The sequence below is a fragment of the Ambystoma mexicanum genome, chromosome 7p (assembly GCF_040938575.1).
Source record: "Ambystoma mexicanum isolate Mex_15411 chromosome 7p, UKY_AmexF1_1, whole genome shotgun sequence".
Classification (NCBI taxonomy): domain Eukaryota; kingdom Metazoa; phylum Chordata; class Amphibia; order Caudata; family Ambystomatidae; genus Ambystoma; species Ambystoma mexicanum.
The window spans coordinates 600541629-600569595 of record NC_090939.1 but is presented as its reverse complement, the minus strand read 5'-3'; the positions used below and the strand labels follow the sequence as shown (position 1 = coordinate 600569595).

General features: G+C 45.0%; 1 protein-coding gene across 4 annotated transcripts in view; it reads left to right on the top strand.

The window, feature by feature from the left end:
• The window catches only part of HERC2 (HECT and RLD domain containing E3 ubiquitin protein ligase 2), a 2956340-nt gene that overhangs the window by 429420 nt on the left and 2498953 nt on the right, over positions 1–27967 (top strand). For all 4 annotated transcript variants that reach the window (XM_069636605.1, XM_069636607.1, XM_069636603.1 and 1 more), the window contains exon 14: positions 12853–12966. In XM_069636605.1, coding sequence (XP_069492706.1) covers positions 12853–12966 — 114 coding nt within the window. The remainder of the gene's footprint in view (positions 1–12852; positions 12967–27967) is intronic.

The window sequence follows — 27967 nt, the reverse complement described above, 5'->3', positions numbered from 1 at the left end:
TCCGGTAGGTCACCCTCCTCAGGGTACGAACGTGGACGATCTTTACTCACAGGCTGCAGCACCGGCAACCCAGCCGTGGCCGTCGAAAGAGACGGAACACCAGCAGTGTCCATGACAGGCCCCACCGGGACCCCACTCAGCGGAGGCAACCTCACATCAAGCTGGCCTAGCAATGATTTCAGCGTGGACAGAACCTGGAGCGACAGCATAGATTGCAGGTTCAGCAGGACCAGCACCCACACCCACCGATGTCGACGGTCCAACACTTTGCAGTCCCAAGGCCGACATGCCCAACACCAGCTCCCGGTCGTCGTCCACCTCCGATGATACAGAAAAAGCTGCTGGTTCCTGATGTAGAATGGTGACCGACAGAAGCGTGGTCAAAAGCGGAAGACTGCCAAGCCCCACTCGTCGGCAACAAACCGTCTGTGTCCATACTCGACAACGAGAAAAGCATCAGCCTTGCTCCAACACCGCCGTCGCCGATGACACCACCGTTGGTGACTGAACTGCAGATGGAAGAGCAACCATCGACAATGGAACCCCCGTCGACTAGGACGTCGTCGGAACTGTCACCTGCGGTGTACATTTTGCAGGCGACCCGGCCGGCCTGGCAGCGCTGGACCAGTGTTTAGAGGACTCCCTGCTAGAGGACGAGCTGTGACGGTCCCCTGAAGAGGCATGCTTCGACAACGAGTCCTTCTTGGCCTTCTCCTGCGACGCAGACTTCTCGGGCCTACCACCAGACCCTCGGGAATGGTCCAACTGACCATGCTTGGACAAAGAAGCCCCCCTTGACAGCTGCTTACTCGAAGAGGATCTACCGCTCTTCCCAACCTCCGACACAGGAGCAGGATGAGGTTTCTTAGCCGGAGGCTCAGCTGACGCCGCCCGGCGATGCTCCACCGACTGCACAGGCCGCTCTGAGGACAGACTCCGGACCGATCCCACCTCAGAGTGATGAGGGTAAAGGCAGTAGAGGCAATCCATATGCCCGTCACCCTCATACACCTTCTTCAACCCACAAGTCGCACACGGCCGGAACAGAGACCTCTTTGGAGCCCCAGAAGCCATCTCAATACGCAAAGAGCACATGCACGTGCAAAAACACAATGAACACTAGGTGATCCCAACAGTTTGGAGATGGTTGAAATCTGAAGGGAAGCCGTGGGCCGGGGCTATTTATAGCCTACATCCTATTGGTGGGTAAAGAAGCACCCAAAAAGGACGTTGATAGGACACTAAAGTGTCGACATTTTCCATAGGAAAACGCTAGGTTAAAGTGACCGAGGTTCCCAGCCTGACGACTGGGAATATTCACAGCATGTGAATCCATGAAGGATCCAATGCTGGAGAAGGGTACTACCCGAAATCTTTACCCAACAGTCTTTTTAAAAGTGTAATGGGGTTTTACTTTACTTGATTTGCTAGGTGCATTCAGAAATAGTTATTGTGTATTAAGTTAGGGCCCGTGGTGGGTGGACTTCCACCTCCCTCTGATCCCAAAAAAACCCTTCCCCTGGGGTTATTTCTCATCTTGGGTTTTTATGCATAGAGCTCTCCGCCCTGCTTCTCTGTGCAGGGGCGCGTTGTGAGTGCGGGCATTCCGTTGGACCTAGTTTCTTCACTGGTATGTGGGTCCTTATATCGGGTCCAGACCGGCTGTGACTCAGACTCTTCTCGCTGTCTTCAGGTGAGTTAGTGTCTTTCAGTTTCTAATCTCTCTTTCGAATGGATTGTGTCCTCCCACGTATTCCTTATCTTTGATAAATCTATTTCCATCTTGCTGGCCTCAGAAATTTTTTCTCAGTCGAGGGTGCTGCGTGTCGACGTCCCTCGAGTCGGTGTCCCTCGAAGGCCTCCGTATCGGCGCCGACGTCACCATAGGTATAAATAGTCTCGTGCAGCGTCCGTTACTCAGTTCCGTTTCGCCGCGCTTCGTAAGCCTTGGAGACTCAACGCTCGGTTCTACTCATCGAAAAATCTTCGAAATCTACTATATCCTACGATGGCATCTTCGTCTGAAACATCGACGCCACGGTCCAGCTTCAAAAAATTTCAAGATTGTGGTTAAAAGATGTCATTAACGGATCCTTACAGGATCTGTTTGTGGTGCCTGGGATCAGAGCACCAGTGTTAGGAATGTGAGGACTGTATGTCGATGATGGCGAAAGCCTTTAAGGAGCATACAGGGAAGCTAGAAAGAGGTAAGACAGTTAAATCTTCTACCCCTTCAAAATTGTCCTTGGCTGAGTCGAGACATTAGTCTCCTCACCACCGAAAGAAACATTCCTGATAAAGATCTCGAAGCGGTTCCCACCACTCTTTGAAATCGAGACACTCTAAGAAGAGGCGTCATAGATCTCCCTCCTCTTCATCCTCAAATTCCCCAGAAAGGGTCACCTGCCCCACTAAACGCAGCTCTCCAGCTAAGTGGGAGGATTTCAGCAAGAACATGCTTAGTGTCTTCAAGAACGCGGCCTTGACCCCCTCGGAGATGCCTTGAGGTGATACCCTGGGTGAAAGACCTGAAAATCAAAAACTCTGTGAGCCGTCGAACCTGGAGAACAAAAACCTTCGAGAGCGTCATGAACCCTTGAGTAAAGACAAAAAGTCATTAGGTGAAGCTGCGTCATCAACGCCAACGTTGAAGGTACCTTTGACGCACAAATCTGTGTCATCGATGCCGTCATTGACCCCGATGAAGGATAAGTCCTCGAGGCCTCAAACCTCCACTATGCCACTGGCACCAGAGGTGACGAAGGTCCTGGCCAAGGCGTCGAGAGTGGCGTAGACAATATCGAAGACACTGAGTAGGATTCCGGTCATCTCAAGTACATCGAGGCCCTTTTTTTTCGAGTTTTTCAACACCATTTGCGGGTTTGTCGAGATCTGTAACCTCTACATCAACAACCTTTTCCCAAGCAGTATCCACTCATTTTACTCCTTCTGCTCGGGAAGTGGGTTTTACCCCTTATCCAAGATCTGATTATTTCAGAGCTTTATCCTCTATATATGAGGAATGGTAGGACTCTGACAATGAGAGACCTTTTGGGTTACAAAGAACAGTACCCATTCCAGAGGAACTCATTTCTGAGGAGAATAGATTGAAAGGGAAAGAGGAAGAGAGATTGCACAGGCTGGTTCCAAGGCGTGCATTAAATTTTTACATTAGCAGACTTGCAAGGATTAGGCAAGCAGACCAATTGTTTGTGTGGTATCCAGGGCACACATTAGGTTTACCTATTACAAAGTAAACCATCTCAAGATGGATTATATTAACCATTATAAAGTGCTATAGATTGTCAGGAAAAGAGCCCCCTCAACATCTCAGGGCTCATTCAACCAGGGGTATCGCAGCCTCTTCAGCTCTCCAAAGAGGATTTCCAATTAAGGACATATGTGCGGCTGCTACATGGTCGTCCGCACATACTTTCACTAAATTCTACATTCTTGATTCCTCCTCTAGCCAGGAGACAAGATTTGGAAACGCTGTGTTGCACTCTGCATCTTTAAAGGGAAACATTTCGTTTTACTCCCATCCTCCTCTACACATTACTGCTTTGGGAGTCTATGAAAGATGAGGAATGCATGGGAGGACACAATCCATTCGAAGAACAAGTTACTTACCAACTGTAACTTTCTTTCGACTGTATGTTCCTCCCACGTATTCCTCATCACCCCTCCCATCCTTCCCCGCAGTAAAACTTCCCTTGTAGTTGCAACCTACGCTCCTTCAAGGGTATTAACCATCTCGTACAAGGCAAAACAGCACCTCAAAGCGGAACTGAGCAACGGACGCTGCGCAAGACTATTTATACCTATGCTGACGTCGGCGCCTTCGAGGGACACCGACTCGAGGGACATCGACGCGCAGCGCCCTCTACTGAGAAATTCCAAGGCCAGCAAGCTGGAAATGGATTTATCAAAGATGAGGAATATGTGGGAGGAACATCCAGTCGAAAGAACGTTACAGTTGGTAAGTAACTTGTTCTTCTCTTCCCTCCGTTTTGTCCTTCTTTTCGATGTTGCCTTTTTTCCACTATGCAACCCCTCAAATGTCTTTTGTTCCCGTAGGGATGGTTGCGGTTAGAGTTTTTGACTATGCGCCGGATGAAAATGAGCTTGCAGCGCTGGACGGCGAAGAGAACCGGTAAGTGTTGATGTGCGGAACACAGCGTTGGTATTGGATTTATTGCGAGTATTGCTAACCTGTATTCCCTCTCCTCTTTCTCTGTGCAGGTTGTGGTGAAGCTCCGGAGTGGCGAGTGAGCGAAGCGTGGAATGATTCCAGGATCCGCTGCTTACCCTGGTAAGTGCTGTTAATAATGCTGTGCTTGTTTCTTCACCTTTGCAGGTTGCGGTGATGCTCCGGAGTGGCGGGCGAGGCGAATGAAGCACGGTATGGATTCAGGATCAGTTGCTTACTCAGGTAAGTGTTGTGAATAATGCTGTTCTTGTTCTTACAGGTCGGGCATCCAGATCGATGGCTTCAGGATGGGGCCGCAGGCAAATAGGTAGGCAGGAGCTGGACACGGTGAGCGTTACGCTGCAGTGGTGCAGAATAACGCAAAGCATGTACTCCAGTTTGGGCGTGGCTTATATAGCCAGCCACACCTGAAGGCCCGACCACACCCAAAACACTGGCCTGCATAGCTCAGTTCTAGGAATTGAGCTGTGTTACAGGCCTCCATGTTGGATTGAGATCCACAACTGATACTTGCCCTATTCCTGATAATGAGCCTGGCGCCAGAGGCGCCAGGACTGACTCCATGTGTTCTTATGACAGTGTTTAAAGGCCCTTTGGGCCACTTTTAAGGGTTGTAGTCCCACTGTTGCCGGGGGGCTGTTATACTTGAGGGGGTCAGGGGCATGAATCGTGACACTTGGCCAGCTTAAAAGCAACGCACACAAACTGGTGTTCCTCTCCCTGGCTCTTGGTTTCCAGCAGCAACTGCAGTGGAAGTGCAACCAGCTTCGAGAGAATATCCAGGTAGCTTACTTTGGAGTTTATTGGCCCAACCAAATCAAGGGAAGAAGTCGTCCTTGCAGGGGCTTCTCTGTCGATATGAAAGTGGCGTTTCAGTACAGCAGAAGGGCTTCACCGGGCAAACCAACGGTCCAGGAGTTGCAGCAGGTGTGCTCTTAAAGTTCTTCTTCTTATTCCTTTGTCCAGTGGTCGACTCTGCCTTGCAAGTCAAGAGACTAGCCTTTTATTCAGTTCTCTCCCATTCATTCCAGCCTAGCTGCCACTCACCCAGCCAGCCAATAACCACAGGGAGTTTTGGGCACCTCCTTACTTCCTGCCCACACCAGACACTCGGGTGCCAGAGGTAGGTTTCACTCCTGAAGCCCGCCAAATGCTAATGAACAAAGAGACGAAACTTGGTTTGGTGCGCAGAGAAAAACTCTATAAGGTGAAAAAAGAAGACCGGGACCTGTTTTAACAAAGAGGGCTCAGACACCATCTTCAAAAACATGGCTCCCGAAATTTAACGTTACCGGAGCTACGAATAGTTTGCGGTCTGGAAAAAATCGCGGTAGTTTGTTGTAAAACCACTGCCACCAGCCATTCTAAGAGGAATGGGTAATATTTGACTGTTACATGAGTATCTAGACACAGGGGATAATAAGTAACCCCTCCAGCACTCTATTGTAAGATCGGGTGTGCTGGGTCTAGGCATTTAAGAGACTAGTAAAGTCAATTTCACTTTACTTACTCTGGGAAACAGTAGTTTATCCCAGAGAAGGTAGTTAAACCTTGGGAAAGCCTGAAAGGCTTCCCTGTGTCACTGCACTGAGGGTGCCGTGTGACAATTGAAAAAGATGATGCCTATGGAGTCGGTTAGACTCCATAACCAAAGACAACACAGAGGTAAAACACATATCAAAATACATGAGAGAGTGGGATAAAAGGTCACACTCTCGCCAGGTGGTAAAAAAAATCAAGTCCTCGGAATCCAGAAAAGTTGCTTGGGGTCTCTAAATTGAAGGTAATTGCACATTTTTGAGAATTCTCCCTAGCATGTACTTCCTACAGTTGGCAGCTAGACCACTAGGGTCCCTCCTCTGCCAAAGAGAATGCATGCAATAGACTTGGGAAGGACAGGATAAGAAAAGGCTCTGTCTTGAAAAGTATAACAACTCTAAAAGTACTTGCTTGCTGTTGGGGAGATTTATGCTTCATCCCCTCTCCTAGTGAGACCCCCCCAGCACTTTTTGCTGGACTTCTGGACCTTTTTCTAAAATCCTGAATGAGCGGAGCCTTTTTTCACTCATTCATTCTTGTGGGCTCTGTCTTTTGGAACTCTATTCTTTGTATTTTACCTGTCCTACGGAGTCTATTTTACTCTAACACTTAAAGGGATCTGTATTTTACTATTGCAGCACACAGCTCCTGTTAGGGAGAATTCTCTGTTTAGGCTGAATTTCCTAACCTAGTGAGTCCCCCAGCAGCTTTGCTGGATTTTTGGGGTTTATTTTTTTCTCCTGCCAAGAGTGAGACTCTTTTACCCTCACTCTTGGGCATGATTTGAGTGTGTTTCTTTGAATCTAGATGTGTTTAATGGGCTATGGGGTCTTTTACTCCCTAGGGCTTCATGCGTTTTTGTGATGTGTTACACAGCACCCTCAGTGCAGTGACACATGGGTGTCATAGTGACCCCCCAGTATAGACTCCATACCCTGGGACTGACTACTGTCTCCCAGGGCATGTAAAGTCACCATTGACTTTACTAGTCTTAAATTCTGAACAGAACTAGTACAAACCATCATATTGTGGACGTACTGGCTGGGGCAATTCAATTGCCCCGGGGTCTGTTTGTCGAGGGGGCACGTCTCCGTCCCCCCTGATCGAGTTTTGGCTGGTGGCAGTGGGTAATACTTTTTATATTCAACCGCGAATATTTTCCTATGGGATTTCCCATTGTTTTAGGCTATTATATTTATTTAATTATTTACGGTAGCCTCGAACATACCGCCGGTTTATTTAATTAATATTAATTCTCCGGTTGGTATTTTTTGCCAAAACTTGATTCTAAAATGGCGTTTGTGTTCTCTTCTGCGACTCCAACCCAAGTCGAGCCCTTTGTTCCACTTTTTGGCGGGCTTCTCCACAGAAGCCCTCCAAAGTGGTGCCACTATGTCTGGGGTACTTAGGAGGGGTGGAGGGGAATTTAGGCACCCTGGACTGAGTTGCCTAGGCAACTCAAGTCGCACTCTGTCCTGATTGGCCCAAGTGGTGAGCCGGCCGGCTCACCACTTAGCATGTTTGAGTGACAGCTAGGCTGAGTGAATGGGGGTTTGCTGCATAAAAGCAGGGCTTTGGAGACTGGAACTTCAGAAGTCGCCACAGGACCTAAGAATCCGACGAGGGAGAAGCTGAGCCGACCTGCCACGACACCACCACCGGTGGAGCCCTGCTGGACCGCCTCACCACTTTTCCCAACGACAGAGGAGATCTCCCGCCAGAGAGTCTTCTTCCTTTGACTGGTGGGGATAACCAGTTTCACCGTCTTTTCGCTTTCCCGACGTATCTCGTGGCCGCCTTGCCCGTGCCAAGCACACCGGCAACCGGGATACCACGTTTTACCACGACCGCAAGACAAAGGTACCACCTTTAACCGGAAAACTCTGCGGCTGGTTTCTGCCCTGGTAGTGCAACGACCTTCATCTTTCCTCCAAGTCGCGATCTTTTCTTCCCCTGGACGACGACGCAACTTGCACCCACTACCAGGAACAACTGCCACCGCTGGAGGATCCTTCCCACTTAAGGTACCGTGTCCCGCCTGGCTTCGCTTGCTACCGACTGTACGGGGTAGATTTAGCCCCCGGCTTTCGAACCTGGGTTAGCCTGGGGCACCTTGGCTAAACTTTTCTAAGCCTCTGTAAACACTTTTCTGAACCCTCTGCAAGACTTTCTAAGCCTAGTGTAACTGTGTGATCTTGGGCGCATTTGTGCTCTGCTCCCTCTAAGAGTGGGCCCCGCCTTTGGACTTTGGCTCACCTGTGACTTTTTGCTCTCTGCCTTGCTTAACAGTGTTCTGGAATCGTAGAGTGGTGTACCTCTTCATATTCTGTCTTTTTCCCTCCCTTTTTCACAAACTTATTAGAGTGCAATCTAGTTAAGCGCTCACCTCTGTATGAAAATAAGTGGTGTTTTACTGTGATTTTCTAATATGGAAAAAGGGGTGTATATATCATAATAGTAACTGTGTTTAGAATATTTTACAATAAGAGTGCTGGAGTGTTTTAACTGTGTGTTTTTAAATAAATAATTATATACTTTGATACCAAAGCTTTGGTCAGTGTTTGCTTGTATTATTGTATCCAAGTGCCTATTGAGTATACTTTGCATACTGCCTAACTCTTCTTGAGGGAAGTCTGACTGCTCAGCCACAGCTACCAGGTAAATCTGGGTGGTACAGACTGCTACCAAGTGGGTTTACTGCCAACACCTGTAGTCTTAAATCTTTTGCAGTGGTCCCTAAGGGAACTGCACAGGTTTCTGCCTAACAGCTCCTTGGGGTCAGTGTTGCTGGGGACAGTTAGGGTCCTCCTTTGAGATGATTTTCTTTATCCTAGCGTAACTACAGTTCTTCGCGATAGAGAAACACTTCACATCTCTGCAAAACTTGATAGTCTGAGAGACTGGCACACACCACCTCATGAGGAGTGCCAAAGGGATACCTACTATCCCCTTCTCTCTCTGCCCCTTTGACTTTTTAGTTACACAATGTGCTAGTTATAGCAGGTGGCAGTGGACGTGTTCTACAACCTATTGTGTGATTTTTCGTCTGCAGGCTATGCCCATAGACTCTGTGTGCACAAAAGGGGCACCCAAGTACCAACGTGTGGCCCCCCTTCTTTTTTTAGGTGTAGGTGGGTGTTTGTGTGTATTTTTTTGCCTTTGGTGGGGACACTGCAGGTCCGGATCGCCAAGTTCGCATCGACAGAGAAGCCCTGCAAAGGACGACTTCTCCCTTTTGAGTTGGTGGGACCAATGAACTCCAAAGTAAGCCACCTGGATACCCATCTCAGAGCTGGTTGAATTTCCTCAGATCTGCTGCTGGAAACCATAGGACCATGGAGAGGGACACCAGCTTGTGTGTGTTACTTACAGCCACTGGAATTGAAGTTTGCCAGTTGCAAGCTTTTTTTTTTACCAGTCCGAGTGCAGTGCAGGAGTCCCCCGACGTCCACCCTCTTGTCCCCGACGACTGAGTCACAGGAACAGCGATATTTGCAGGAACTGCCAGGAGCAGAAGTCACCAGTTGCATCTTTTTCTTCATTGTAAGGAACCGTGAAACGAGACTGAGAGTACTTGCGGTGAAAGTGCTTGAAACTTTTGCAACTCGCAGGCCTTATCAGTTTGTGACCCAACATAAGATTCTTCTTTTAACAAACTACTTCTGAGAACTTGTGCCGAGACTTTACCCTTTACTTACCGGAACCACTTTATGCTATCCAAGACTTTAGCCCATTGACTTTGGCCTAGCCTACTATATTGACTCTTCTGGTGAACTCCGTCTTTGCATTGTCTAAGAATAATTGTAACCTTTCATGTTCTAATAATCTTTGCCTTTTACTCCTCTTGAAAAGTATTCTGAAATAGTATTGAAGTAGATTTGTGTGTTATAGAATTGCCTCCTTCTTATGAATGTTTTATAACTGACAGATAAATTAATAAGTATTTATCAAAGAAACCTTGAGTGTAAGAGTTTATTTGAACACCTGTGATTGTAGACCTATGTGTAACATCATTACTGCTCACATTCCCCTCTTGAGATAAGCCTAGCTGCTCAGCCCTGCTACCAAAACTGTGTAGTACAGACTTATACCAAAGGTTGGTTTGCTTACACCTGTAGTCATAGTTGTGTGTAGTATTCCCAGCGGGTACTGCATACAAGCTCTGCCTAACAGTACGAGAGAGGTTTCAGTTGAAAGAAAGTCAGTTCCGTAGGCGATCTTCTTAAACAAGTAAATATTCACTTTCAGAGTTACTGCTTGAGGACTTCTGAGAAGGCTCCCTATGTGTTCCAACATTAGGCTGAGGCAAGTGGTATGGGCGAACTCCCAACCATACAAATCACCCACTCAGCCTCATGGGATGCACACCAGACATAAGGTAAGTATTACCCAAGCCCTTGGGAGAAACAAAGAGCTTCTGGATGGATGCCTTAAGGATGCAGCAGCACAGGACCCGGTCCCTGGATTCTCGGTCTGGAGACGACAGAACTAGACACTGGATGAGAACTTGCAGTAGTCATCGGAGGAAGCTTCCAGCAATGGATATTTCATGGATTATCGCGGCTCAGTGGATTTGGCACCTTTTTACAGAAGCCAGATGAAGAATGACTATCGCCGTTTGGATTCTCTTCACTCACCCGGTCCTGCACTCTGGTGAGGGGACTTCAGGGATTCGAATCGGGTCTCTAGAGAGCCAGGAGGTGGCCACTAAAGTTTTGGATGGCTTTGGTCTAGGAAGACCGTTATTCTTGAGTCTAGTATGGCGCGCGTTCTGGACCCCCAGGTCGATTGCAAGGAAGGGTTAAATCAGGCTCTGGTTACACAGCAGGCTCTCTGGTCGCTGGAAATCAATACATACACCCTTTCTTCATAATCTTCCTCTTCAGTTTCAGCTCCAATGGTCGACTTGTCAGCAGCTTCCAGGTTCGGAGTATTTGTCAGGAACTTGCAGCACTACTTCTGCAATCTTTCCCTGCATTTTACAGCAATGGGTGGTCTAGCTGTCAAATCCTGGTTCCTCTCAGGAAAGGTAACGCAAAGGGCTGCAGAGTTTCGGACTCCTCCCTCGCTTCCTGCCTTCTCAGACACTCTGGAGCCTGGGTGGGGATTCACGCCGAAGACAAAACTTCCACTGAGGTAGTTGTCCCCTAGAATGTCCGGGGAATACCTCAGAAATAGCAAGCACTCAAATGGCAAAAAAGGAGCCCACCATTTCCAAAATATTGTGGTCCTTCTGTGCTTTACTGAGGCTGAATTAACAGCTTGCGAGTAATAGACTAAGTCATTACGGTAAAACCACTGCCAACAGCCGTTCAAGTAAACTTGTAATTGTAACAACGTTTTTACCAGGTAACTAACAGAGTAGATAGCACGCCACGTAATGTGGGGTGTGCTGGCTCACTTATACAAAATGTAAACGGGATGAAAATGCGTCTTTACTACTTGGGAACAGTAGATCACCCAAGTACTTTAAAGAGAAATTAAAAGGGGAGCCCAAAGAGGCAACCCAGCCCAACTCCAAACGTTATAGGAAACTATAACTCCAACCATACGCTACGAGAGACATAATAAGGTCACCCATAAAAAGAATAAGACTAGGTGAGAGAGGGTAAAAAGGGCCAAGGTAAACTAATTACCAGAGCAAATACTTCTGGGGTTGACACAGGTCAGGAAGATTTATCACGAATATGAAAATCTTACCAAACACTGCTCTCCTTCCTAGGGGTCTTGGCTCCAAAGATGAGCCAATACCATTCTTCAATAACCGCCAAAGTTATTTAAACAATATTTTATTCACAATAATGATCCCGTTACTGTGAATTATTTCCACCTTTGGTAAAGTTAGTCCTTGGTTGCTTAACCATCGTACATATATAAGGCAGGGTTTGAAATTGCCAGGAGCTGAGAGCTATGTAGCTCCTGCTTCGTGCCTGATGGAGCATGGTTATTATAACTCCAATAGCTACCTGGAGCTACTTTTCACACAATTTGCCAACTCTTGGCATACACACGTGACGTTAACTCTGTGTTTGGTATTTTTTTTTACTTGTAGGAGGACACATGCGTAATGCATTTAAAGCCTAATGAGTCCGCTTCAACGTTGAGAAAATGTTCTAGAATGTGCATATCCTGTGAAAATTTGATTTGCAACTCGTTTTGTACAAGCTCCTTATTTTCCACCTGTGGTTGCTGCTTATTGTTCCATGTGTGATATCCAGGAGCTGCTTCTCATTTTGATGCTTGTAGGTGAACGGAGCAAACTTGAAGGGAGACATTACTTTTGCAAATTGTGAATATTATTATTATTCATTTCTTCTTAGGCGCCACATGCCCATAGGCCTCATGGCACACAAAAATCGAACACAGACAGACAGACAGACAGACAGACAGACAGACAGACAGACAGACAGACAGACAGACAGACAGACAGACAGACAGACAGACAGACAGACAACTAACTCAGGATCTGGACCGGGAGGGGGAACCAGAAGATCTAAACATGTTTAACTTGGCGTAATGAAGAGAAGTTTGTCCTTGTGGCAAGCATTCTGACAGCATTTCCACTGGCACTAAAGTGTGAATAGGGAGTCCTTTTACTTTCTTGACTCCTGGTGTGGTTGCCCTTTTATTTTGAGGAGGACTATGATTAAGAAAACATTTAAAAGTGATGAAGCTAATGAATATGCTGAGGATTTGGCCAATTTGCCCTTTCCCACACACAGCAGTGACCTGGGAATGCTGCCATTGTTTGGAAAACAGTTACTCTGATTTTCAAGTTAGTTCATTTTTCTGGGGAAAAAAAAGAAGAAATGCTTTTGGTATTTCTTACAAATGTGTACATATTTTCAAGACTTGAATATGCTCTGAAAATGTATGAGTTTCAGCAGATGTTTGGCCATTTTAGGATATATGTTGAATGCTATTGGGGATGCCTTTTACCGTATTTATTATTCAGGCTAACTGTTGGTGGCCTAGAGCATTAACCATTGTAGTTGATAGTTTATAGCTGCAAAGTACACTGTTAATATAATTTTGCCTAATTAATTATTTTTTACTCCCTTTTGAAAATTAATACGATCAATTGTTGGCTTTTTGTTTCCTAGGATCTAGTGAAGACCAGTCTAACCCAATGCTGGTAACTGGACTTAAGGGTTTAAAGGTTGTTGATGTGTCCTGTGGAAGTGGTGATGCCCAGACTCTCGCAGTCACTGAAAATGGTACGTAACAAAAATACATCCTTCAGCTAAACTTGACTAGTCTTATTTTGTGATCTTTTAGGGTTAAATCTCATGTGCGTTTTCAATGGTAGGATTGTTCCAAGTATTATTGATTTTTGAGTCGGCCTCATGGCTACTGCTTTATAGCATTAAATTGTCTTGGCCAAAAGCTACCATTTTCGATATAGGGAATCTTGCTTACCCTTAGGTGGCTACTTCATTTTATAACTGCCATTGAAATATAAAATATTTATTGGAGCTTGTGGATCTGCTTAGATCACATGCTCTGCATAGTCCGACATCTAGTTGAAGTCGTGGAGTATTACAAGATTTGTTTTCGAAATTGGAAAAAGTACGTCGATGGGGTGGGATTAGTAATACTATCCCTAGTGTGGCGTGTACTGTACCCATGGTCCTTCACGCGTGGTCGCGCCTGTTTTTTTTTTTTCTGCCATCGAAGTCGGTCGCAAATGCAGAGTTCTCTTCTAGGCGGATGCTTTTGGTTTACCAAAGTTATATTGTTAGAATTTCTTCCTTTCCTTTATTTTTCGCCTCGCCACACGAATGCTCATCCACTCGACGGCTCCTGACGAACACCCACAGCGTCGCGACTGATCGATCGATGCCCAGACGTCCGTACGGGCCGCTCTGGGCTTCAGCCCATTACAGTACAGAGAGAGGGGTGAGGTTCTCTATACTGACTCCTTTAAGAGACTGTTTATCTCATTATCCCCTTTCTGTTATTTTCACCCAACTGCCCTGTTTAAATTGTGGCCCTCCTGCCATCGTAAATTTCCGTGGAAAGACACACACCGAGTGTGCAACCACTGTCTCCCAAGCGATCACGCCGAAAAGCACTGTAAATCTTGTCAACTTTTCTGGCCAAGGACCTTAAAAGATCGGCGGATGAAATGCTGGGCCGCTCACGCTACGCATGCCGAGGCTTTCATAGACGTGAGGGAAGACTCCAGCAAGGGTAGTTTGAGTCATGAGTGATGCTGAGGGCAATCGGGATCTGTACAGACCCCAAGTGCAGGCCCTGACTCCGAGAAGCAGGCCGGCGGTCCTGTGATAGAGAAGACACCCAGCGGCCACGGCACACACCAGCACAAACACGCTAAGGACATAGCCCACGGGTGACTCTCGAAGACACCATCAAGGCCCATTCAGTGACCGGGTATTAAGCCTCAGGTTCCTCACTGTCCGCTGGGTCATCGTGCACGCTTTAGCCTAATGACAGTTCCCGAAAGTGAAGGTCGGTTCGGAAACCGCATATAAAAAGGCCCTAATTTCGCGCGCCAAAGAACAGGTTTCGATAGGCATCTCAGTGTCTCCTAAAAAAGCGCCAAAAACAAACGCTAATTGAAAAACATGTTACCTCCTCTATACTAAAGGCATGGTCGCAGAAAAAACAAAGTCGACGCCCTTAACCCCCAAGGACACCCAGGCAGTCTTCTACTCCCTTAGATACCCTCTCTGGGGCTATGCGCCGCCATAAAGATGGCATTCCCACAAAAAACACCCCTACTAAGGATGTCACCCCTCCCAAGGGCCCCGTCATCTCGGGCTTCCCACCAGAATGTCATTTTGCTCCAGAACAATTTAACAAAATCTTAGGGAGAATGTCCTGTTTCGTGGACTTCATGGACAGACACCCAGATCAATTAACAGTACTCAGAGATACCTCACAGCCATGGGCATCAGCACAGCCACCACGTGCCAAAAAGTCTCACCTTGAGCCACAGCACAGCTCCTCTGCTCTAGGCATTCCAGTCTCGGCATCCCAAGACATCACTCGATACCAAGACCCATCTCAAGACTCATATTATGACGACCAAACAGGGTCTCAGGGGGACCTCTATAGCCAGGACCAGTACTATGATGATGACATTTATATAGTAGTCACCAGACCATCAGGACCAGCCAGTTGCAGACTTATTGACAACCAACTACAGTATAACGAATTGTTACTGAAGGCGGCGCAACATTGTGTTAGGCAAAGTTTGTTTGCAGTACCCTTTGGGAACACTACAACAACTCTGAATACAGGTATAGGAAACCCAACCTTTGGTATAAACTTGTACTACATAGTTTTGGTAGCGTGATGAGCAGCCAGGCTTATCTAAAGAGGGGTCCGTGTGAACTGTAGGGGAGTTACACAGAGATTCACAGTGATAAGTATTCAAATAAACACTTACACACAAGGTTTCTTGAATAAACAATTATTAATTTATCAGTCAGTTAGAATAAGTCTTCTTCAGAAGGGAGCAATATAACCGTAACACTCAAATATACGTCACAAAATACACACTCTTAATATTTCTAATTCAGGAAGTACCCTTTTGGGATGGCCCACAGACACAACCTACACCCTCAGGTGACTTCAATAGCTAGGGTGCTGGGGACATTAATATATCACTGTTGCATTTAGAATCATGTAGGAGTAGGTCAAAGGAAAAGGTTATTAGTACAAACACAATCTTAATCATAATTAGACCACAAATAATCTTAAATAGGCAAATACTTTCAGATCCCCCAATAAGAGTCATTCAGTGGAACAGGCTAAGCCAAAGTCGATGGGCAAAAGTCTATATGAGCTGAAGCACTTCTTTGCAGGTAAGTAGAACAAGTCTTTGCACAATGTTTTAGAAGTCTTTGAAGCAAAGTAGAATCAAACGGGCCACAAGCTGTTAGACTTGTGAATAGTAGAAGATGCAAGCAACTCTACAACAAGAGGTAAGTTCTCTTAGACTTTACAGTACCTTTGGTATGAATAAAAAGTGCAGCAGATGACTCCTGTTCCTGTGCAGCTCTGCAGGTCTCACTGTTCCTGGGCCTCAGTCATAGGGACAAGAGGGAGGACTTCTGCGGACTCTGCAATGCACTGCAATGGGACGGTCACTGCTTGCAACCAGCAATCTTCAAACAAGTGGCGTTTCAGCTCCTCGCAACCACCGCAAATAGCAACACTGCGGTTTCTGGTTGTCGAGATGGACTTTCCTTGCTTCTGGGGTCCAGCACTCTGTTGAGGTGGCTAAGGCTCGGTCAGTCCTGCTTCCTAGGAGTCCGCAGGATCTTCCTGGAGCTCTTGGCCAACTTAAAAGCAACGCACACAAACTGGTGTTCCTCTCCCTGGCGTTTCGGTTTCCAGCAGCAACTCTGTGGAAATGCAACCAGCTCAGAGAGAATGTCCTGTGTGCTTACTTTGGAGTTGATTGGTCCCACCAACTCAAGGGGAGAAGTCGTCCTTGCAGGGGCTTCTGTCGATACGAATTTGGAGTTTCAGCACAGCAGCAGGGCTTGATCGGGCAAACCAACGGTCCAGGAGTTGCAGCAGGTGTCCTTCATGTTCTTCGGCCAGTGGTCGACTCTGCCTTCCAAGCCAAGAGACTCTCCTTTTATTCAGTTCTCTCCCATTAATTCCAGCATAGCTGTCACTCACCCAGCAGGGTGGCTTTCCTTGCCGGACAGTCAGCCAGCCAATCACCGCAGAGTGCATTTGGGTCTCCTTGGAGACTTGAACCCAGCGAGTTTCAGGCACCTGCCTTACTTCCTGCCCACCCCAGACACTTGGGTGCCAGAAACGGTCTTCACTCCTGAAGCCTGCCCAAGGCGAATGAACAAAGAGACCAAACCTGGTTTGGCGTGCAGAGAAAAGCTCTAGTAGGAACTTTCCACAAAGAAATGGCGAAAAAAGAAGACCAGGACCTGTTTTCACAAGGGGGTCTCAGACGCCATCTTGAAAAACATGGCTCCGTGATTTACCGTTACCTGAGCTACGAAAAGTTTGCAGTCCTCATTGTAAAACCACTGTCACCATCCATTCTGAGAGGAAAGGGTAGCATTCGACTGCTACATGAGTTTCTAGACACAGGGGATACTAGGTAACCCCTCCAGCGCTCTATTGTAAGATAGGGTGTGATGGGTCTAGGAATATAAAAGACTAGTAAAGTCAATTTCAACAGTAGTTTATCCCAGAGTAAACCTTGGGAAAGCCTGAAGGGCTTCCCTGTGTCACTGCACTGAGGGTGCTGTGTGACACAATCAAAAAAGATGATGCCTATGGAGTTGGTTAGACTCCATAACCAAAGAGAAAACGGAGGTAAAACACATCTCAAAATACATGAGAGAGTGGGAAAAAGGGTCACACTCTGTCCAGGAAAAAGAATTAAGTCCTCAAAATCCAGCAAAGTTCCTCGGGGTCTCTAAGGTCAAGGGAATTGGTACATTTTTTGAGAATTCTCCCTAACGCTCCCCCCCACCCCACCCCCAGACCAATACCCCCCTCCTCAGCCCACCCTGCCACTGCCAACCCCCTTCTGACACCCGCACTTTCACTCACCCACTCGTGCACAGCTCCATATCTCCCCCATGACCCTTCCTCAATCCCACACTGCCTCAACCCTGACATGTCTCCCTCGAAAACCTGGCACCCCCACAACTGCACTATCCTTCAGACAACTGCAGCCCTCAAACTCCACACAGCCTGCCTCCCCCATCCTTACCTACGATACACTCTGACCTTAATCCCAATCCCGCCCTCTCCCATTCCATCAGCTCCTACTCGACCACCGCCCACAGACCCGCCCCCTCATACCCTTTCCCTTCCCTGAAAGTAGCATGTTCGCCCTTTCTAAAAGAGTTGCCTCATCTGCCTCTCCCTCTGAACCTCCTACCATCTCACACCTCTCTGGCAGCCAAACCCACAAAACGCAGAAAGGGCGACTGGCCATCTCCCTCGACTCTCCATACCTCTCCTCCATCGTTCCAACCTCCCACCCTTTCCCGCTGTTATGGAGAATTCTCAAAAATGTGCTAATTCCCTCCACCTTAGAGACCCCCAGCAACTTTGCTGGTTTTTGAGGACTTGATTTTTTTTTTTTTTTACGTGGAGAGAGTGAGACCCTTTTTCTCACTCTCTCATGTATTTTAATGTGATTTTATACACTGTTTCTTTTTGGTTATGGAGTCCAGCCAACTCCATAGGCATCATCTTTTACAGTTGTCACAAAGCACCTTCAGTGCAGTGCTACAGGGAAGTCTTCCAGATTTCCCAAGGTTTAAATACCTTCTCTAGTATCAACTACTGTTTCCCAGAGCAGTAATGTGAAATTGACTTTACTTAGCATTGTGCTTGCTAGACCCAGCACCCCCCATCTTGCAATAGAGTGCTGGAGGGGTTACTTAGTATCCCCTGTGTCTAAATGTTCATGTAACATTACCCATTCCTCAGTTGACTGGCTAGTGGCAGTGGTTTTGTTTTAAACTACCTTGGTTTATTTACCGCAACCGTTCCCGGCTCCGGTAAAGTAACCGCAGGAGCCATCTTTTTCAAAATGGCGTCCAGCCATCTTTGCTAAAATGGTGCCTGGTATTCTTTCTTCGCCGGGTCTTTGTGAAACAGTCCTTCTAGAGAGTTTCTCTGCGCGCCAAAACAGGTTTGGTCTCTGTTAATTTCGTCTTTGGTGGGGTTTCTGAGAGAAACCCGCCTCTGTCTCCAGAGTGTCTGGGGTAGGCAGGAAGTGAGGGAGGTGCCCGAAACTCCCTGTGCTTAGTCTCCTAAGAGATCCGTATGCACTCTGCGGTGATTGGCTGGCTGACTGTACGGCAAGGACAGCCACCCTGCTGGGTGAGTGACCGCTAGGCTGGAATGAATGAGAGAGAACTGAATAAAAGGTGTGTCTCTTGGTTTGGAAGGCATAGTCGACCACTGGACGAAGGAACCGAAGAAGAACTTGAAGAGGACGCCTACTGCAACTCCTGGACCATTGGTTTGCCTGGTGAAGCCCTGCTGCAGTGTCTACTTGCCAAGTTCGCATCGACAGAGAAGCCCCTGCAAGGACGACTTCTCTCTACGAGTTGGTGGGACCAATAAGCCACCTGGTATTGATCAGTGCTGAAAGGAACGCTCTCTTGGGCGTACGTGTATTCTGCCTGCAATTATATAATTTACTACAGCATTGCGAGCGGTCTTGAGCTCTTGCTGTGAACTGACGTGGAATTGCTTCCTGGAGGAGGCGGACAATGCTGCGGCCACGTGACTGATCACGTGACCATCATTGTGCATATACTGCTGGCCCAACCACCCTTGCAGCGTTAAGCCCACAGCAGAGACAAGGGTCTGGCATCTTTACTACTGTTATTCTGCTGTTTGGCTCTGGGAGGCTCCTGGTCTCGGAGGAGGTATGAGCCGCAGACCCTGCTACAGCCTGCATACATAAGGAGGTGGTGTGCAAAGACATTGTTGTGGCAAGATTTCAATTTCTACCAATTCCTGCTAGAAGCATTTGATTTTGGTCTGCCAGACTTTAGACTGGGAGACTGCGGAGAAGCTCTTTGATCCCAGGTACTGTCCCATTACTGCTGACCTCCAGGTTTTAATCCTTTTATAGTTGCCATCTGGGACTCGTACGTTCATCTATCCTCAAAAGGAGTGATCATTTCTTGGTAAATCCCTTGTTTAGTTGGACATTGGGGAGGAGAGACGGACTAAGGCTGCTCCTCAAGCCATCAGGCGTTCCCAAGATAGTGCAATTGTATTACATATATCACTGACCTCATTTTTATTGCACTTGGCACCTTCTGAATGTCGTATATATTTTGCTGATATTGCTTTCTAACTGTCCTGTTTACCTTTAATCCTACTTAGGGGTTGCAAGTTTCTTCCCCCCCTCCCCAATCCCTTTTCCATACTTGTGATTTTAGCATTGGTGTATATTTTAACCCACAATCTTTTACTATTGGGTTGTGTTCTATTCTCAAGGAATTTATTATGCTAAATATTCTGAAGAAGTGGGTTTGTGTTTGTTGTTCTGTGTTATAAATAGGTGATAAAGTACCCCTACTCGCACAAAGAAATCTATCTCCACCTGCAGGGGATGATAATATATTTCTATAAAGGAGATAGATTATACAAACGATAATTTTACTGGACCCTTCCATCCAAAATAAAAATCCCTGATTGTCCGGCATACTTAGTCCGTAAAAAATAGACTGTAAGCTCTAGTGTATCAAAATATATAGTATCAGTTTATTTATTACAATATCAATTCAAAAAGAAAAAGTAAAAAACATCAATAGACCCAAATACATAGAACACAGTGGAACAAATAACCTAATACCTCGAACTATCGTCTAAAAACTCCTAAAGTGATTCAACAAACACAACAGACAAATAACTAAAACAATAAACATTCTACATGTGTTTTAAAAATTCCCAACATGTTTCTGTTCTTCCAAAAGCCTCAAACGGGTGAACATTCTTTAGGGGAAAGCTTCTGTACACTATGCTGTAGACTGCTTCAACACTGTGTATCATGGGTCAGTTTTCACATCTCAAGAATAGATGTACCTAAAATCCAAAAAGAGAGGGAAGAATATTTGAGGATCGGGTCAAAAGAATACTAAATACATATGCCCCCATGCTACAGTACAAAATTCTGTCGTAAGAGGAACCAAAGGTAAGACCAAACAAATAACATCTACCTCACTTTCAGTTCTAAAAATGAACCAAAAAATGACCTTCACTGTGTAATTTCTTCAATGATGTGCTGGCAATTAAAGCTACGCCCAATACGCCAATCACTAGGTGCATCTATTTATTATAACGGGCGCATGAAGTTCGCCCCAATATTCAGTCAAGGAAAATGCAGACACAAAAAAAACATACAACTCGCTGTTAATACGAGTGAAGGCTACCTTCTATCTAAGGTGAAAATAAGGAAAACACTTGTTCCCATCCATTACCTTCAGTAGAAAAGAGCTAGACTCCCAATGTTGGAATCATGGGAGATCATATGGAGTTCAAGATTCAACCAGTCACACACGGCAGGATATCCAAAAGTTCGTGAGACCATCGCCTAAAATCACAAACAACACCAGTAAACTTATTTATTTCATGCCTAGATTACAAACAAGCTATAATACACGGTCACAACCCTTATGTGCCATATAGGCAGTTCACCACCTATGTCATGGGATTGAAAAACCAGAAAATGTCTGTATTCTGAAAAATTAATATAAACATGGTGCTCTTATTCCCATATGCAGCACTTGTCGAAGGCATTCAGGGTGGAAGAGTCGAAACGAAAATGTCAGCACACTCACGGCATCATAAAACCGACATTAAGTGTCCGTAAAAAAATACGTAATGTGGCTCCAGTGTAACACACACTAAACGCTGCGCAAGCAAGGCAAGGAAAATCGCGCAGTGCACCTACAAAATAAAGCGGCAGCAAAATCCACACCACGTCCGTACAATCAGACCCGCAAAAGTCAGTACCAAACCCGGAAGCGCGGCCGGCAATCAACATGGACAACAGCCTCGCCCATTAAATTCAAAGTCCTGGTCACAAACGAAGGACTAGAAAATTCCTCCGCCATGACTGTATAACAAAGGGAGCTGAAGAACAAGTAATGGGCATTATAATGAAACCGGGCGAGATCGGATACTATCTGAAGGGTCACAGTCAAAGGAGCGAGCCCATGATACAGATTGAAGCAGCCTACAAAGACAAAAACAGATGATGCTATTAATGCTGCAGGCACAATCAAAATGTCTATGCTTAAGTTCTTCACATCTAAGCATTTCACAGAGTAAATTAAATGACACATAAGAAAAACATAAGAAGAACCGTACCACAGGTATAACAATGGAATATTAAATACCGGGAGGGTACTGTCATATAAAAATGCTCATACAGAAATCTTCTTGCACAAATGTGGGTCGCGTCCAAAAATTACAGAAGCTTAACAAATGACACATCAAAGATTTACATAAGCTTACAGCAATTGGCGTATGATTTTAGAAATGAACACGATACAAGGACTACTCAAATCAAATTGACGCAATGCCAATCAATTGCCTCATTCAAACCCACTTTGTGACTCTGTAATTTAAAGATCATCTTTTGTTCTCTTGTTTACTGACACCATTTATCTTTTTCAATATAAGCCATGAAAAATCTGTATGTGGATGTTCTTTCTCCAAAAAATGCTTGACCAATGGAGCTGTAGTTATTTTATTCTTAATACAACTACGATGTTGAATCATTCGTACTCGGCACATTCTATTTGTTTTGCCTATATATTGTAAACCACAAGGGCACATGATCAAATATGACATTCTAAGTGTTACAATTTGTCATTTCATTGAGATTCCATACCAAATCTGGTAGAATTTGAAGAGTCCTTTTTTCTTCTCTCTGAGCACACATACTGCTTTTCCCACACGGGGAAGTGACCCTTAACATCTGGGAAACCCCACAATGTGGTTTGTCGTACTTGTTTCACCGGAGTATCAGTTATGTCATTGCGGACTAGCATATTACGTAAACTCTGGCTCTTCTTAAATGCGACCAGTGGTGGTAGCACTTTTTTGCCATGATACGTTTTCTTCCAAGCTTTAACAATCGTTTTGATTTTATAATACAGATTGGAATACGTGTTCACAAACACAGTCCCAATCTCGGTAACGTCTTTCTGAGTTTTTTCTAGCAAAGCTTCCCGATTGTTATTATAAGCCCTCTTGGAAGCCGTTCTGATCACATGTGGAGGATTTCCCTTGGCCAAAAGTTTGAGTCAAAATATAAGCATTCTTGCAGTAGTCTTCCTTATCACTACTATTCCTCTAACCTAAGAAAGTGCCCGAAGGGCTGATTCATTTTCATATGTTTAGCATGATGACTGTTAAAGTTAAAGAGGGCATTCTTGTCAGTAGTCTTACTGAAAAGTCTAACTTTCAGAGTCTCCATAGAATGAAAGATGGTAATGTCCAAAAAGTTGATTTAGCTTTCACTGATACATTTAGTGAATTTCAAAAAATGGTTTTGTAAATTCAACCAGTCTACAAAGCTATTGGCCTCTTCCAAGGACCCGTCACAGTTAATGAGCACATCGTCAATATACTGAAGCCATTTCCTCACTTGATGGAAAAAAGGATTGGTGGCTTGGTATATGATGGATTTTTCAAAGAACTCCCCGTATAGGTTGGCCAGGTTAGGGGCCATGGCTGCACCCATCGCGGTCCCCTCAATTTTTTGGAAATACTTTCCTTGAATTAAATTTTTTTTTGAGTAAGTGCAAATTCAGTGCACCACAGAATGAAACTGTTACTGGATGCCCATCTTGTCTGCCCAACAAAGTTTCCTCTGTGACCTCTAGCGTGGCTTTTTGGGGTATCATAGTGTAAAGTGACTGAATATCCAGGCTAATAAGAAGGGATTGGCCATGTACAAAAGGTAGATTTTCTATCTTCACAATGGCATCTGTCGTGTCTCTGAGGTAACTTTGCATCTTGGATACAAAAGGTCTTAGATAAAAATCGACAAATTTGGACAATGGTTCCAAAATAGTTACCCCAGACACGATAGGACGACCTGGGGGATGCACCAAATCCTTGTGGATTTTAGGTAAGATGTAAAATACCGGTAATCTCCTATTTTCCCTGGTAAGATATTCATATTCCTGTCTGCTGATCATTTCTTATTCAAAAGCACTTTGAACTTTCTCTTTTATGGCCTCTGTGAGTGTCTTAGATGGATCCTCTGTGAGACGTAGATAACAAGTTTCATCAGTTAACAATCTATCACATTCAGCAATATAGCCGCACCGATTCATCAAAACAATTGCCCCACGTTTGTCTGCTTGTCTGATCACTAAAGATCTCTCTTTAGCCAATTTCATAGTGAGAGATCTTTGAGTACTGTTAAAGTTAGAGTTGATGGACCTCTCCTGGCTTTCCAATTTTTTCACCTCCGTCAGAACCTGGGGTTCAAACACCAAAGACGCCGGTGAGAATGAATGGGAAGGGGCATTAAAAGATGAGGGATTACGCAAACCACTTATTTGTTCCACTGTGTTCTATGTGTTTGGGTCTATTGATGTTTTTTACTTTTACTTTTTGAATTGATACTGTACTAAATAAACTGATACTATATATTTTTTGATACACTACAGCTTACAGTCTATTTTTTACGGGCTAAGTATGCCGGACAATTAGGGATTTTTCTGTTTGTTCTTCTGCAATTTTTTTACTTTCCCATCCACATTCCAGAGGCTGCAAGTTATACTCTCCTCTGGCTGGGTAGACGACTTTTTTAATATTGTATTCTATACTATTCTACTTTACAGATTTTTAATTTTAGGGGGTTTTCTTGTATAGCTGATCAAATTGAATATGCCAGCACTTAGAAGTGTGTTTGAAACAGTTGAGAGCCTAGAGAACAAGGTGGTAGAAGTACAGCTGATCTCTCCATTGGAGTGCGAAGAGCCCATCACTATAGACCCCATGGAAAACAATGTTGCCCATAATCTACCTGTTGAAACTACTAATGATGGAGGGGCTAACCATGTATCCGGTGTGAGTATCGAGAGACCCCCCATCATTAATTTAACAGCTTTGGAGGAACAATCTCCTATTGTGGAAAATCCAGACATATTAGACACAGAGGCATTTATGGGTAGTAGGGACAAGTCGGGTTGTAGACAGGAACTCGCTGATGAAGAATGTCTTCAGGTGGTTCGCTTTCATGCATCTACCCCCCTCCAAAAGGCCGATTTAAGGGACATGAAAGCTAAGGAAGTTAATGTCTTAGACTCATTAAGGTGGAACACGATAGAAAATATCAAGGGTAAATATCCATTTGGTACAAACTACTCCACTCACATTTCGCCTGCGGTCTTTATTTTTGGCAAAGGCGAAAAGGATAAGAGGCAATGTTCTATTGCCCCTATCCAGTCCAAATATGCTAATTGGGGAGAACAATCTAAAGGGACTCCTATTCCTCCTCTTCATAATCTTAATCAAGCAATGGGGGGGGGTGACTTGGATGATGCCTTTTTGCTTATGGCTGATGCCATGGGAGACCTGCTTAAAGAAATTATTGATTTAGAGCTGTCAACTGGGAGACTTTTATCTAATGGTAAGGGTGCGAGGAGTCTATCTGAGGGCGCGCCGAGTGGTGCACTCTTAGAAACTATAGATATTATTATGTTGGGGAAACAACAAGAGGGAAAGCAAAAAAGGCCTCACTATACCTGCATTAGAGGCCCCGAAGACTCATATACATAGGAAGGTTGGCATTACTCAAACGGATAAAGATAGGGATGGTAGTGACCAGCCTGAGACAGTGGACAGATCCACGGAACCCGACCAGGCAATACTAGAAATTCGATCTATAGATGAGGATAAACAGAAAAAGCATTTTTTGGGTAAGGAAGATAGAGATTATCTTCTACCCCTTCTATCTAACCTGCATATCAGTTTAAATTTGGCTCTGAAAACTATGGGTGAGTCCCAAGAGATGCTTGGTGGTTCTATGGTAGGTCAACAAGCTGCCTTTAATCAATTAGTTACTCGTTTGGCATTTTTAGAAGGCTTTGTGGAGGGTAAGACCTATAATGACCATAATATTAAAGAGCAAAATCAATGCGACAATTATAGAGAGGAACAAAGCATCAGGCTAGCAACCAAATTACAACTGTTAGAATTTATGCTCTCAGGGGACTGCCCCACCTTGTCAGATAGGGGGTTAAGGGACCAAGAATTGCCAAGTCAAGGAGGCAAAATAACTAGCTAAACCAATAATAACTATGAAAATGAACTGAACTGTCCTGACAGTCCATCTGTTCTTTTGGATGCCATTGCGATAGCAACAGGGGGACGTACCCAAGAGCAAGATACGGAAACATCCAATGCCCAGGAGCTTGTTATGGAAACTTCAAAGGAGGGGGAATGTTTGAACATTAGCAGTGATGATGTTACAATCATCCAACACACACCACCCAAAAGGGGGCAAAAGTGCAAACAAAAAACTAAAGAAATGGAGAAAATACCAGCAGACCCGGTATTGGAAACGGGTAGTTCGTCCGAACCTGCCGGCCAACACCCTACCAACACTTCTAACTATGGTATTAACAAGGCACCCCAATCTCCTGTTTATAGGCGGAATAAAACAAAAAAAACAGGCTAGGATGCTCAAAAAAACGTGCTCAACACAAAAATTAAAGGCAGGAATTCTAATTTTAAAGCAACTAGAAATATTCCGGCTGAAGAAGAGTCCAGTGATATTGGGACAGTCAATGACCTGTATAGGGGAGAGGGTCAGGAGCGGGGAGGTTATTAAAAAATTCTCACTATCTGGGGGAGAAAAAAATATTAACCCCAACATCCAAGAGGGTAATCAATTGAGAACCGGTCAAGATCGCCCTCAAACTAAACAAACTAAGATGACAGCTTTTGGCAAAATAACTAGTACTAAACATGCCAGAACATCTATAGGTACGCAACAAATGAATATCATCCCCAGTGCACAAGTAATGGCCCCAGTTTTATCTACCAAGACTACCTCTTCCAATGAGCTGATTGCTATGGCTGAGATTGGGAGTGGCTCTACACTTAATAACATGGGGGAAAGCCCCATAGACACACAGACCATTACCACTCAGGACACACAAGGAAATGCATTAGCTAAATCACTTTTAGGTAACGCTAAGATGCAGCCTGTTCAGGTACAGCCCCTCTCCACGACCAACACAGGGAAGATACTGGGTTGGATCAATAACAATACGACAGATTCACTGGCCAGTCTGAATAGAACTAATCTATTAAACTTGTTTAAAAAAATTCCTTTATTGCGTGCTATTACAACTGATATAGACGCTATTTCCATACCAAATTATAACAATCACAGAATGGTAAGCTGCTTTCACTCGGTGATGGTGGCAGATATGGTGCGTGCACAAGAAAAAAATCTTAATTCTTTGGGTTATGGTCTGTCTACATTGGCGGACGATAAAGAGGCCAATAGTTTCTTACAATACAAGGAACCGCCCAACATCCAAATGGAACAAATTGCTAATTTGGGTACTAAAAAACCTGACAATTCAGATCCAGCATTGGCCCTAATCTCTAGCCTTCTCAATAGTGGCCAGGATTGGTCTTGGTTGCAACCAGTTCTTAAAAATTTAGAGACCCTTAGACAAGGTAATGGGCGCTCCTAACAGTTTTAATATCGAGGTTATTTCTTGGAATTCGTGTGGGGGCTCACATTTGAATACTTTTCTGACTAAAGGCGAGATTTACACCTGCCCCCGCATTTATTTCTTCCAAGAAACTATGATGCTTTCTGAAATGTACATAGAAGGTTTCTATACCTTCTCCTCACTAGCGTCTAGGGGGGTAGCCGGGCGGCCTAGTGGTGGTTTGACTATTGCCGTTGACCGCAATCTGGGGCTACAGGGTATTGTGATTTTTATGAGTGAATGGCTCCTGGGTGTTTTATCTTGAGAGAATAATGTAGATCCAATCCTCGAAATAGTGGAGGATTCCCTTGGAGAAATTCTGGGAGGATGGTTTGAGAAGGGCTTTGGAAATTGTATTATCATGGGAGGAGATTTTAACTCTTCCTGTGCAGAGGGTTCAATGTGGAATGTGGGGTTACCCCGAAAATGCTCCAACCTAATCTTGAGCGGTATATGGTGGGATAAACTCCCGGAACACTGGGATTTGGGACTTCTAGACCACGCCTCAGACTGGAATTTACCGAAACATTCCTGGAAAAGGGGAAGTAATAGTTCTAGGATTGATTTTTTTTGTTTGTTTTTTTTATGTTTCCAATAGCTGGAAACATGCATGTGGAAAATTGACACTCATGAAAGTAGATCTGGGCGATGATATTCCTCTACTTTTTTCACTTTCTTTGTCATGTCCGAATCTCCATATAAAACCGGAGTTTATGGGCCTAGATATAGCGAACAACGGGAGAAAGATTATTTGGAACAAGAGAAAAAGATTATGAAATTTAACGCCCTGATTCTCGAGAACCTGAACCTGGCCTCATCGAATTTCGAGGGAGGAGGACCTCACGTTAGGTGGATCCTATTATAATATTATGTTGGCAAGTGCCTACAAAATTAGGACGGGTGATAAGGCGGTGATGAGACATAAGGGGAGGGGTGGGGACTCCAGAATCCAAAGATCCAAGTTCATTAAATGCAGGGA